The 13,941-nt window shown below is 38.6% G+C and overlaps 1 protein-coding gene and 1 non-coding gene across 2 annotated transcripts; both read left to right on the top strand.

Moving 5' to 3' along the window:
- The first annotated feature begins 5,370 nt into the window (after window positions 1–5,370).
- LOC104790503 (uncharacterized) lies at window positions 5,371–8,583 on the top strand. Its single transcript, XM_010516273.3, has 12 exons — window positions 5,371–5,498; window positions 5,618–5,722; window positions 5,828–6,031; window positions 6,115–6,210; window positions 6,417–6,505; window positions 6,594–6,722; window positions 6,945–7,065; window positions 7,372–7,456; window positions 7,558–7,667; window positions 7,774–7,922; window positions 7,994–8,090; window positions 8,181–8,583. The coding sequence occupies exons 2-12, from the start codon at window positions 5,642–5,644 to the stop codon at window positions 8,484–8,486; spliced, it is 1,467 nt and encodes a 488-aa protein (XP_010514575.1). The 5' UTR covers window positions 5,371–5,498; window positions 5,618–5,641; the 3' UTR covers window positions 8,487–8,583.
- A 134-nt stretch (window positions 8,584–8,717) lies between these two features.
- TRNAA-AGC (transfer RNA alanine (anticodon AGC)) lies at window positions 8,718–8,790 on the top strand. Its single transcript has one exon. It is a non-coding gene; the product is annotated as a tRNA-Ala (tRNA).
- Window positions 8,791–13,941: the final 5,151 nt, after the last annotated feature.

Here is a 13,941-nt window from a genome sequence, read left to right on the forward strand (position 1 = left end):
TTGGCTCTTGAGAAACCCTAGGAGATTCACAAACCGGGTTCATCGTCCCCTAGTCTGACCGTATCACGGGCCGTGCCATCTCCCGTGTGTCATCGCATCGATCCACACTTCCGTCCGGATCTTGTCCCACTTCCGTCCATCTCTTCCGGAGATCGTCGAGTCAAGTTTCTCATCGGTCGATCCCCTCCATCCCATCAAAACTTGAAGTTAGCCGACTAGTTCGAAGGTCGTACGTCGATCTGCATCCAAAGATCCGTGTCCGACCTTCCGCAATGACTGTTCATACATCCGCAGCGACTCTCCGTCCGCAGCGTCCGTCCATCCGACCGTAGCGACCATCCGTCCTCGACTTAGAACTCCGTCCGAGCCTTTAGGCCGACCTGGGTTCGCATAAAGTTGGGTCATTAGAACCATTGCTAGGTTGCTGGTTTCATGTTTTCTGATGATTGATTATTGGATTATTGTTATATCTGATTATTGGTTATTATTTATTGGATATTTGTTGGTATTGGATATTTCCGCTGTTGGTTGTGATTGTGGTTAGGTGGTTAGTGGGTATGGGACCACTAGTTGTAGTTTATTGTTATTTAATATTTAATTATTTATTATTTAAAAAAAAAAAAACGGGTCGGGTCGTTTCAACGCTACACCAATTGGCTCTAGATCTGGACTAGCATCGGCACCACCATTGTTTCCTTCCCACTGGTTTTCGTTGATGGCAGGAGCTTCTCTTGGACCATCTAGTGTGCCTTTTCCAGTGGGAACACCGACGGCACACGGCGAGCTCAAAAGCTGGCGAATGGTTCCCTTAGATGCTTTACCATCTCACATCACTCCAATCTTGCAGAACGGCGATGACCTTTTCTCCCATCACCCACCACCAGAAACCCTATGGTTTGTTAGGATAGGCCTCGCTTATCATTGTTGTTCATTAACGCCATTGTGGCCCATATCCAGGTCTGATTTCTTCATTGCTCTGCTTAACCTTACTCAGAATCGTGTTTGCTGGATAATGGTGAGATTGATCTCCCATTTGGTCATAGGAACACTATCCTTAGATAAGACTAGCTTATTCCTTTCTCGAAACCATATGGATATTGCACTTTACTTGTCATCGGATGCAAATTTATTGTTGAATCTATGTGGAGTTTTATCTTTCTCAAACATTATGTGTTTTGTTGCTTTCCAAGCAACTATCCTACTCCCTGACCTTGAACCGAGTTTGAACTCTCCCAGATCCGTTGTTGATAAGTCTATATCAAGCTCAACCTCTTTAGCACCCATTACCTCTGCTTGGTCAAGTCGAGTAACCCTCGGTAGCAGAACATTGGCGGCTTTAGATTGGTTTGTTAGATATGTGTGTCGAGGCCAGTATTTTAACGTTGGTAGGATGTTTGCAATTTTTAACTATAAGTATGATCCTGACCTGACCTTGGAGTTGAAACCGATGTTTATGCCCATTGCTTCCATTTCCCACCTATCGCCACTAGACTGTAAGCTTGGTTCTGTTGAAAAATCTCAAAGCCAAACCGACTACAAGCTTTGTGTGGATTTCCTTAACCTCCATGGCTTTGAGCTTCATGTGAGGGAGGACCCACCTGAATTGTTACGGTTTAATGCCCATTCTTTGCGAACCCCGGTTGTAGCTTCAACTAGAGTCATGAGGTCTGTTTCTAAAAGATTAGAAGACTTTGCTCTTATATTTCTGATCCCTCCCCTGTTGGCGAGAAGCCCTCCATCTGTTCCCTCCGTGGAACACTCTTTTACAAGCTCAAATGCGTTGTTATCCGCTAGAGCCGTTCATGATCACCTGTTGGTCAAGGATCTCGTGAAGCTTGGCTTCAAAGACGAATCCACATTGGTTCCAGTAGATTTCTCAAATATTTTAAAACTTGTTCAAGTTGAAAATCCCTTTGTTAAGCCCATGGAGCTCTTATCCTTTTGTTGCTTTGTTTGTGTTATCTTTTGTTGTAAGAACTCACCTCTTTTTGAGGTTTCAGCTTAAATGAAAACTTTGGTTTGACAAAAAAAAAGTATGTAAATCAATCAATTTTACAATTATTAATTCTAACATTATATAATATTTTTTAGTTATAACAGTTAAATCCAAACTATTTTTTATAAACCCAAACCGACATGTAATTTTGTTTAATTGTATAATTTAAACCTTAATCACTCTTTTATAAACCCAAACCGACATATAATTTTGTTTTATTGTAAAATCTAAACACTAAACCTTAACCATTCTTTTATAAACTCAAATCGACCTATAATTTTGCTTAATAGTAAAATCTAAACCATAACCACTCTTTTGTAAATCCAAACCAACATATAATTTTGTTTAATTGTAAAATCTAAACTTTAACACTCTTTTGTTAACCTAAACCAACATATAATTTCATTTAATTGTAAATCTAAACTCTAACCATTCTTTTATAAACCCAAACTGACATATAATTTTATTAATAATAAAGTTTAAACCCTAATTCTCCTTTATAAACCTTAACCGACATAATTTCCTTAATAAAAAATCTACAGAATTTGTTTTATAAATTTTTTTTTTAATCGTCTGCATTTCAATAATAGAAGAAAGAAGTTTAACAATGAAAAATACAAAAAGAAAGAGGAGTCGGGAACCAAAAGAAACGACATAACCTCAAAAACCTGATACTAAACACGCCCCTCTCGTTCAATCTGCTCATGTAACCAAGCCGGACCACCCAAAGCTAAATACGTATTCAACCTACCGTCACGTGTGACACTCTTCGCAATCGATCGTGCCACTCCGTTCGACTTTGGGGTCTCCAAATGGATCTAGACCACCTGCATTTGATTGAGAACCTGACCAATCTTATAAAGGCTTGAGTGGTACTTAGGCTAGTCCTGGGGTCTCTCTAGAGCACTCATTACCGCCACACAATCTGTCAAAACCTCACACGACAATATATGTAAATCCCGCAAACTCTCAAGACACCATAACAGACATTGCAACTCTGCAGCAATTCGATTCACTGTCGGTAGAAAAGCGTGGCGGGAATGAAACAATACATCACCAACATGATTCCTAAGGATCCAAGCTCCACCAGCAAAAAAATGACTGTTGACCCAAGAGGCACATAAGTTACATTTAAGCGTTCCTACAGCCGGTCTAGTCCATTTCTTATGTAGGAACAAAGCTCTTCCCCCACCCGAACCATGATTTTGTTCCTGGTTTTGCAATCTGTTCTGTTTTAACCATTCCTCTGCATCTGCCACTGCACCCGCAATTAGCACGTAAGGATCCTGTACCCTGCTGGTAAACACCACCGAGTTACGTGCCTTCAAAATCTCCCAAAGTATCCAAGGTATAGCAACCCGCAATCTCAAGGGAACCTCAATTTTGGTTAGTAATAACAACAAATATTCAACATTCTTTGAGACTGATGCTGAAAAACCTTGGACTGGCATTGGTAAAGCAGTTGCAGACCAAACCTCTGTCGCAAAGGCACAATTAAACAGAACATGCGAGACGGTTTCTTCTTCAGTCTGACAAACCTGAGAAACATGATTAATTTGTAAACCATGCCTCCTTAGACAATCTGCAACCACCAAAGCACCAGATAGCACTCTCCAGAAGAACATTTTGATTTTTTGAGCCGTCTCCACTGTCCATATTTTCCCTTTCAGAACATTCAAAGCTTGTGCACTTTCTGATTTCTCATCACACCTCGCAAAATCTTTAGATATCAGCCAGTATCCACGCTTAACATAGTATTTCCCATCATTGGTGTACGCCCACACCAACCTATCATGTAAGCGACAATCCGGAGGGAAGGATCTAATTTTGGTGACATCACACGGAGGAAAAAGTTCATGTGAACTCTGTAGATTCCAGTCATCCTGAGGGTTTATGAGCTCCGAGACTTGGATATTCAAATTAATCATTTGTTCCTTATTGCATGGTCTCCTTGGTAACTCATCAAAAATCCATTTATCCAACCATACACTAGTATTTTGACCATTACCTATTGATTTCATTAGGCCATTTTCCAATAATTCTCTACCAAAGAGTATACTTCTCCATGCATACGATGGACGTGGCCCAAGAGTAGCCTCCATCAGCGATGTTGTGGGAAAATATCTGGCATTGTAAACCCGCGCCAACAACGAAGATGGAGCATCTAAAAGGCGCCAAGCCTGTTTTGCAAGAAGGGGCTTGATTGAACCAGCCAATATCTCGGAAACCTAAACCCCCTGCTCCTTTGACTTTCACATTTTCTCCCAAGAAACCCAATGCATCTTCTGTTTCTCATATGTTGCATTCCACCAAAAGTTAGCCATAACACTGGTTATCTTCTTGCATTGATACTTCGAGAGCCGGAAACAGAACATTGCATACACCGGGAGTGCTAAAGCTACAACTTTAAGCAACACTTCCTTGCCTCCCAAGGAAAGGGTTTTTTCAAACCATCCTCGCAATCTAGAGGTCAAACGATCCATTATGTATGCTAACATATCCTTCTTAGATCCGCTGAAACATTCCAGGATTCCTAAGTACGTTCCAGCCCCTCCCTCTTGTTCAATTCATGTAAACAACCCAATTGGCCGCCTCATATATGGATCTAACCTCTTCCCAAAGGTTATCGATGATTTTTGGAAATTAATCTCCTGACCAGATGCAGCCCCATATAGATGTAAACATTGCAACAAGTTAGAACACTCCTTCAAGCTCGCACGACACAAAAATAAGCTATCATTAGCAAAGAGAAGGTGCTGGATCGACGGGCAGTCTGGAGTGAGTTTCAAACCCGTAAGTCGACCATCTTGTTCGGCCTTGTTCATTACATGTACAAGTGCCTCAGCACACAAAATAAAAAGAAAGGGTGATAAGGGATCCCCCTGACGTATCCCCCTCTCAAGTTTAATAAAACCATACTCCTTCCCATTGATAAGAACCAAGAAGGTGACTGACCGCACACAACTCATAATCCACTATACCCATTTGATATCAAACCCAAGCTTAAGGAGTAATTCTTCAAGGAAGTTCCATTCTACTCGGTCGTATGCTTTTGACATATCTGTCTTTATGGCCAAAAACTCCTCATCACTACCTGATTTTGTCCTAAGCGCATGAACTAGTTCATGTGCCAATAGGATGTTATCTGAGATAAGTCGACCGAGACGAAAGCCCCTTGAGTATCTGATACTATCGATGGCAAAAACCGTTTAAGCCTTTGACATAATACTTTATATCACCGTCTTATAAATTTGTTTTGTTTTTTAATTTAATTTTGATTTATTTTTTAAATATGATGTAATATTTTGATTGGTTAATTAGGAGGGGTGAATAAGAGACTGAACCCAAAACCGATCAAACCACATACGACGGTCATTTATTTGGTTGAACCGTTGACTTAACTCATTTGTGTGAGAGAGACCGGTTCAACAAAAACGGACCTTCATCTTCTTCACCCCAAAAAATCACTCAAATCCAGAAAGAGACGATCTTTCAGAAAGAGGTAACCTTCTTCTCTATTTCCACGTTATGGGGATTCAATTCCGTTTCTGGGTTTTTAAATTTCGACTTGGATTTATGTGATTTCTATGAAAAAGTTTCAATCTTTGGGTGTCGTTGCAGATATATTTGCTCACTCGTTAAACAATGGTGAAAGCAGTGGTTGGAGAAGATACTAGACTTACTTCTATTGAAGATCGTCTCTCTCACTCAGCTGTTCCTGCTGAGGTAAATAAATTTGATTAGTTTTGGTGTTATTGTAAATGCATGTTGTCTTCTCTGCCTTGAGATAAAGATGTGATTTAAAAAAAAAAAACTTTGTTGTGAGCATAGGTGGGTCTTGTGATAGGGAAGCTTAGCTCTGTTCTGGATCGTGGTTTTGTGTTTGATTTGATTCCCACACCGAGCAACGATGATAGAGAACCAGCTTGCTCGGTTTTGGAGACTAAAGATGATAAAAGGAAGCCTTCCAAGTCGAAATCAGAGTCATCTTCTCTATCGATTGATTCCGATTGGGTAGCTGAACATGCTCGACAGGTTTGTTTTCCTGTTTGTGACTCCCATTTTTGTTGTTAGATGAATGTGTTTGGTTTATGATGATTGGCATTGTGTTGGATCAGGTATCGAGAATGTTGTTGGGTGGAATGAAGGTTGTTGGTATCTATGTATGGGCTAGTGATGCTGCTTTTAAGAATTCTACTATGATCCTTTGCCAGGTAACTTTGTGGGGGAGATTAGTTTTTTTCTCCTGTAATTTCAAGTGAGATCACTTTGATATGTGTCTCTATGGTTTTCTTTGAAATAGGAGATTAGTTTTGATTGTGTCTCTGTGTCTTTTATTTGTTAAATTAAGATTTTAGGGGGTTAATGAGTAGAATGTTATACATGATAATGGATCTAAGTTATGGGAACCTTTTATTAGGCTATCAAGGGAGTTACAGATGCAATACGACATTTGGATCCCAGCTTGGATGAAGCTCTTCTTATTCACATATGTTACAGTCCAAGGAGGTATTCCCACCTTTTAATGGATTCAGTTTTTAGGAATTTGGTGAATTATTTCGGGTACTTAAACTAATGATGACACATGTTTTTGCAGATGGAGTTGTCGAACTTGTTTGTTGAGTTCAAGTATTACATCAAGTAGCCTTCGACCTTGTGACTTTAAGCTAGGAAGGGTGTTAAGTTCTCTACAGAGATTTAAGTGCAGCTACAGCTTTAATTTCAGGTAATGTCACTGCATTTTGATTTGGATTTTGGAATTATACATTCTATCTCTTTTGATGAATGTAAATTTCATGTATAACTTTGATATTTGATCAGCACTCAGGCGCGTTCTTATTATGATTTCTCTGAATGACCATACTTATATAAATACTGGAACTCATTCTTTTTGTATTTATTCCTGACCGCAATCTAATGATATTTTTATTCACTTTTTCGCAAGTAGATTACCAATTTACCGTGAGGGTGAATCAACTGTGCAAACATTTACTGACATCCTCCGTCGAGAACTTGCAATTCATGCAAAAGAGCTGAAGAGTGCAAATGCAATGGTTGATGGGGACTTGGTGAGGAGAAAGTAAAACCTATACGGTTTATATTTCTATGTTGATTGTTGGATATTGTTGGATGTTGAGTTCTTAAATTGATTTCCAGCTCTATAGCTTGATGCTACTTTCTAGTTATTTTAATCAATAGTATCATGCAGTTAGGTTATCCTTGTGGATGGCGTCTGTTTGAAATGTAGCTTCATCGAGCATTGTTACGTCAGTTCAATTATATAGAGTGTAGACTACTGATAAGGGATGCTATCTTTGCTGGTAATAACCTTCCCTTGTTTCTAATTTTTTTTCTTAACTTATGTTGGGCTGAAGGTTCATAACGACGAGCCTTGCAACACGGATGGCGAACATGAAGTTGAACTATTGTTCCCATTCATGAAAGATAGTCGTACTGAAGGTATGTTTTTCTCACTCTACTTAGCCATACTGATTTGGTTTGCTATTGGACATGTCTTTCTGATGATTGTATCTGATATCATGTTTATGTTGGTTGAGAAGCATTAACTGCAAAGAATATTACTGGAATTCTACTCTTCGGTGGTTCTTTATTCTCTTATGCCTACTTGAACATGAAAGAACCAGTTTCACAAGCTATTACTGATATTAAGGTATTGCAACGATGTCTCTTCCCTTTTTTATCACAAGCTTGTGACATTTCTATTGGAGTTATTGAATTTTTAAATAATTTGTTGATGGTGGTATATTTCTTTTCAGGCTGACATTATTAGGAGTCTGCAAAGTAGATTGGACATTATCTGTGACGAGGCTGAGCAGGATGTCAATCCAAAGGATGTTGGAGACGATGAGGATGCAAATGATATGTCAAAAATTCCCATATCCAAACTCATCTTCAAATCATCAACGTGAGTTAGCTGTTAAACATAACAGTTTCTGATTGTCTGATACAACTTAACGTTTTAATGTTTGTAAACAGAAAAGTATGCCATCTCCGTCTTCCTAGGAGAGTTCTTATTCCGTGGCTGGCAGATATGTATATCTGCGATTATCTACAGCCATTTGAGTCACACGAGGTATATGAGCCAACCTGTCTCACATTCATTTCACCTTTGTTAACTGTTCCTCCAAATGTTAATGCGTACGTTTGATGATTTTCTGAAAAGGTGGTAAAAGAACGTTGGATTGAGTTAATGTCTATGGAACATTCTTCTATTGACGCATCAAAGATTTCAGAAGTGGAAACCGAAACTTCTTTATTGATTGCGGAATCAATGTGGGACGTGATATCTCATGCGACTTCTGCTTCCAATTTCCGGTTAGAAGGGAACGTGGAAAGGACAATGGGTGGAGACGAAAGCAAGAGAACAAGTAACGCCGCCGGTAATGCATCCAACGTCCCTATTTTGGTAGGGATTTTAGTGCTTTTACTCTCGATTGTAATAGGATTCATGCTTTACCAGAGTGATTAGCAAATATCACATAAATCTCTGTTTTGATCAAACCACAAATGAATTGAGTTTTGTTTCTAGAATTTATACTTATAGAGGGAGTTTGTTTTTCCGATGATATCGGTTTAGTAACTGAGATACTGAGAAAGCAAACGACTCCTTATTGAGCTCAGCATGAAATGCACTCTTTTAGTGACATGTTCCGATGCATAAGATGGATTTAGTTATTATACGCAACTTCAAAATCATAGTGGGGATGTAGCTCAGATGGTAGAGCGCTCGCTTAGCATGCGAGAGGTACAGGGATCGATACCCTGCATCTCCACTTTTTATTCTTTCTCTCCTTTGATTTTTTTTAGATTCAATGTCTTATTCATCCTCTCTTAATTAACCAATCAAAATATAATAGTATGTCATGTCATGTCATATTAAAAAAATAAATCAAAATTAAAATAGTCATCATCTCCACTTTTTATTATTTCCCTCCTTTGATATTTTTACATAGATGTCTACAATGTTTTGATAGTTGTCTTTTTTTTTTTTTTGGCAAAATATAATATTATGTCATGTCATATCATATTTAGAAAATAAATCGAAATTTAAAAAAAAAACAAATTAAAGAAACAAATCATGAATATTTTTTATTAAGGAATCTATGTCGTTTTAAGTTTATAAAAGAGAATTAGGGTTTAAACTTTATAATTAAAAAACATATATATATATATATATATATATATATATATCGGTTTGGAATTATAAAAAAAAATTAGGTTTTAGATTTTATAATTAAATGAGATTATATGTCGGTTTGGGTTAACAAAAGAGTGGTTAAAGTTTCGATTTTGTAATTAAACAAAATTATATGTCGGTTTGGGTTTACAAAAGAGTGGTTAGGGTTTAGATTTTACAACTAAACAAAATTATATCTTGCTTTGGTTTATAAAAGAGTGGTTTAAGTTTAGTGTTTAGATTTTACAATTAAACAAAATTATATGTCAGTTTGGGTTTATAAAATAGTGGTTAGGGTTTAAATTACACAATTAATCAAAATTATATGTCGATTTGAGTTTATGAAATGACCAGACCCGTTTTTTTAAATAGATAAATAATAATAATAATAATAATAATAACCCAAACTAGTGGTCCCATACCCACTAATCACCTAACACAATCACAAATAACGGAATAAAATAATCATACCAATAACCATTAACCAATATTAAACCATAATAAATATCCAAACAACATAAATAAAAAAACCAATAATCCTAAACAATGTTCTAAGCGGTCCAACTCTAGCAACCTAGCAAGCCAGACAACAACCAGGTGAATCACTAGAACATCCTCCTCTTCATTGTTTTGATTCCACGTTTACACTTTGCCTTTACCTGCATCACAAACACAAATTGCAATGCATGAGTATTTTATAAACACTCAGTAAGACAATCCTCCCATCTACTGGGCTATACACACAAGATATAGAGACATCTCTAACCATCAACCAACAATCAATAACCAACAATAACAAACCAGGACTCTGCATCGACCGACACCAACTAGGGTTGTATCGACCGACACTAGCGTGCATCGACCGACACAAGGTACACTTGCATCGACTGACACACACACTGCATCGACCGACACATGCTCGACATTTCACGAAATCCCTAATTGCATCAACCAACGTCTCCACATGGCATCAACCGATGCTCCTAGGTCAATTCGCGCCGTCCTCGCATTGCATCGACCAACGCACAAAGTGCATCGACCAACGCACATGCCAAGCATCGTTCTTCCCCGAAGATTCTCGCCGGATCTTTCTTCCTACAAACGTTAAACTCGATCCCATGCCACAAGAAAGCCTCACGGAGCTTTAACTAACATTCTAACAAGCCACACAACACATAAACAGACAGATCAGAGAAATCTCCAGCTAAGACAAGCCATGGTCATGCACTTACCTTTGCCAAGAAGAATATGAACCTTACACAAGAAAGAAAACGCTTTTAGGAAGCTCCTACAACGATCCCAGCTACAGATCACTACAGGAAAAGCTTCAAACACCAAGAACTTCTCAAGAACACTCACAAAACTCTTTCTCTCTTTCTTTCTCTGCAGAAACGGCCAAACCTTGGCCACAACACGACAAATCCCATTTATATCCGCTTTCAGGGAGCGGATGGAGGATCTTTTTCGGTCTCTTCAGTGTCCCGATCAGTTTAGGGTGGATTTGGCAGTGCACTACTTGTCAGGTGATGCACGTGTGTGGTGGAGGTCTGTGATAGCACAAGGGTGCAGCAGGATATGACTTGGGTGGATTTTGTGAGGGAGTTTAAATCCAAGTATTTTTCAACAGGAGGCTCTTGATCACATGGAGGCACAGTTCTTGGGGTTGCCTCAGGGGGACCGTACAGTGCAGGAGCTGGCTGCAGAGTTCAGTCGAATTGTGGGGTATGCAGGTCGGGCTTTGGAGCCAGAGTCGGCTAAGGTGAGGAGGTTCTTGTTGGCTCTGCGGGATGATCTGAGGACTCGGTGCAAAGTGATGAGCTATGCTACAAGAGCAGAGCTGGTTGAGGTTGCAAGTGGGCTGGAGGACGACTTGAGGTCCAAGCGGTAGACCGTGGTGGAGCGGGTACGAAGTATGCCAGCCCATATCTCTTGATACTTGGTTGCTTAGGGGTGGTTGGTTGTGCGACTAAGTACCAAGATGAGGTGGTGCTTGGGATGCGGGTTGATGGATTGGATTGTGATATCTTATTTTACTTATGTATTTTCGTTGAGGTTGTAACGATTATGACATTTTTGAGATTAATAAGATGAGTTTTTTTTCTTTGTGTTTGACTGTTGTTGACATGGGAAAAAGAGAAATAGCTCGGGTTTCTATTTTTGGAAAATTTCCATAAATAAGAAGTTTCCACAAAAAGGAGGTTTCCAGAGTTTGAAAGTTTCTAAAAAGGGAAATTTTTGTGAAAAGTGTAGAGGTAGATTAAGTCGGAAGATACTCGATGGCATCAGACTTGTTTGCTCAAGACCGTGAGGGCCCAACTCATGTGATACCGATAGCTCGATGGACTTTGTGGCCAAAGAGTGGGAGTGGTATGTTGCTTCGGATGACGATCCGAGAGCGCGCTTTAGGGTGACGACCCAAGAGCGGAATATTTGAGACTCCCTGGACACCGTAGTTGTGAGCCGCGGCTCAGCAGTGAGCTGGTATGTCTCGAGGGTGGCGACCCGAGAGCGGAGGGAGTGTGTGTGAGTGACTTCCTGGATGCCGTAGCTTAAGGCGGTTAACCTGATAGCGAGTCGGCATGATTCGTTGGTTGCGACCACGGACGGTGGAAGCACTGAGTTGTGAGCAAATAACGTCTATGATGTGAGTATATTTGCTAGAGGGAGACCTCGGGGTTCAATCGGAGATGTACGGGCTGTTGCGACAGTTGCACGGGAAACCTTGGCTGACGTGTTGAGTCCAGTCGGAGGACGTGCGGGTCGTGTTGACGGTGGCACGGAGGTCCTTGACGGATGGACGGTGCTGCAGGATTCGAGGATGAATCCTTGTTGGTGGAGGAGAATTGTAACATTCGCAAACCAGATATAGCATTTTTGGTCTGATTGTCGATTGACATCCTTGGTGTATCAATCGACACCAACATTTCCAGTTTTGATCGGTTTGTTTTAATTGCTGTTTGGTTCGGTTTGGTTCAATTAGAAATCCCTAAACCGCATATATAAGTGGAGAAGCGACGAATTACGGGTTTTAAGGTTTGTTGTTTGTCGCCATTGAGTGAGAAAAGAGAGAAAGAAGAGAGAAAACGTTGGAGAGTATTCTTGAGAGTTTTTGGCTTGTTCTTGGTGGTTTTTGGTGAGATCTGTAGCTGTAGAAGGGAAAGCTGTTGTTGGGAACGAAGGAGAAGCTTCCTAAGGTGTTGTTTCCACCATTTCTCAATCAAATCTTCTTGAAAAAGAGGTGAGTGCTTGACCATGACTGATCTAAGCCTGAGATCTCTTTTCTTTTTTGTTCTTTGTCTATTTGTGGTGTTTTCTTGCTTAGGTTTGAGGTTTTCGTGTTTCCCATAGGTTCCTCAGGCATTTGGGTGAGTTTGGAACGATTTCGAGATGATTTGAAACGGAGGATCGGCGTTCGGGTTCTTGCAGTTTGTGTCTGCGGAAGCAGTGTCAATCGACATTAGTGTGGTGTCGGTCGACACCATATTGTTCTAGTGTCGATCGACAGTAATCTGGTGTCTGTCGACACCAATCTTAACCGATGATGAAAGATGTGTTGATTGTGTTTATATGTTTAGCTTAACAATGGAATCTCAGTTGCTTGTGTGTATAACCTAGTAGATGGGAGGATGACCTCACTGAGTGTTTATAATAATACTCATGCATCTCAATATGTGTTTGTGGTGCAGGTAAGGCAAAGTGTGATCGTTGAATCAAGGCGATGAGGAGGAGGATGTTCTAGAGGCTTGATTGATTGTGGTCTAGCTATTATTGAGTTGATATAACATTGTAGGTTGTTGGAACTTGGTTATTTCATTGTTGGTTCCGGATTATTGCATTGTTGGTTATTGGATTGGTATTGTTGGAATTCTTATTGGTTTAATGGAATTGTTGTTGTTTGTTTCTAAGTTGTTAGTGGGTATGTGACCACTATTGAATTAATATCATTAAAAAAAACTGGAAGGGTTGTTTCAAAATTATCACCAAAATTGGAAGAAAAAATAAAAGTGGAATGCAAGAGATATGTATGCATAATTATATTTCAATAAGTTATATATTTTGATATTCTAAGATGTGAATAAATAAAAGTGTAAAAAATGTTAATGACATTTAAATTAATTTGTTATATATTTTATTATTTACCAATAATAATAAGAATAATACTGATATAATAATAATAATAATAATAATAATAATAATAATGATGATGATGATGATGACGATGAAAGAAGAGAACTTAAATTTGTAATATTATTTTTATCATTATTATTACTATTAATCCATTTTAATTTTATATAATATTTTATCTAAATATTAGTTCCACTCCATTTCTTACATTTTTTACCATTCAAATATTTTGTTTTATTGCATGTTAGGGTTTTTACCATTCAAACATTATTTTTTACTACTTATTTTACATTAACCGCATTTGTCTCACATAAAGTATTTCATATTACCAAATTGTACTTAAACCGCACCATATGTTTATCCTATATCATTGAATACACTGTCATAATTCAAAGCATAATCTATATTATTAAAGCATAATCTACCAACATTTGGACAATGGCTTTGTTTTGGTAGTTTTCAAAGAAAAGGGTTAGTAATCAATAATTATTCATACATTAGTATATCATTGAAATAATTTTTTCTAGCCTTTCAAATTAAGTCGGATAAGCGCGGATTATTTAAAAACCGATTAGTTGACCTGATTATCTATTCAAATATATTTATAATGTATTAAATCAAC

The sequence above is a fragment of the Camelina sativa genome, chromosome 6 (assembly GCF_030686135.1).
Source record: "Camelina sativa cultivar CO46 ecotype springtype chromosome 6, ASM3068613v1".
Taxonomy (NCBI): Eukaryota; Viridiplantae; Streptophyta; class Magnoliopsida; order Brassicales; family Brassicaceae; genus Camelina; species Camelina sativa.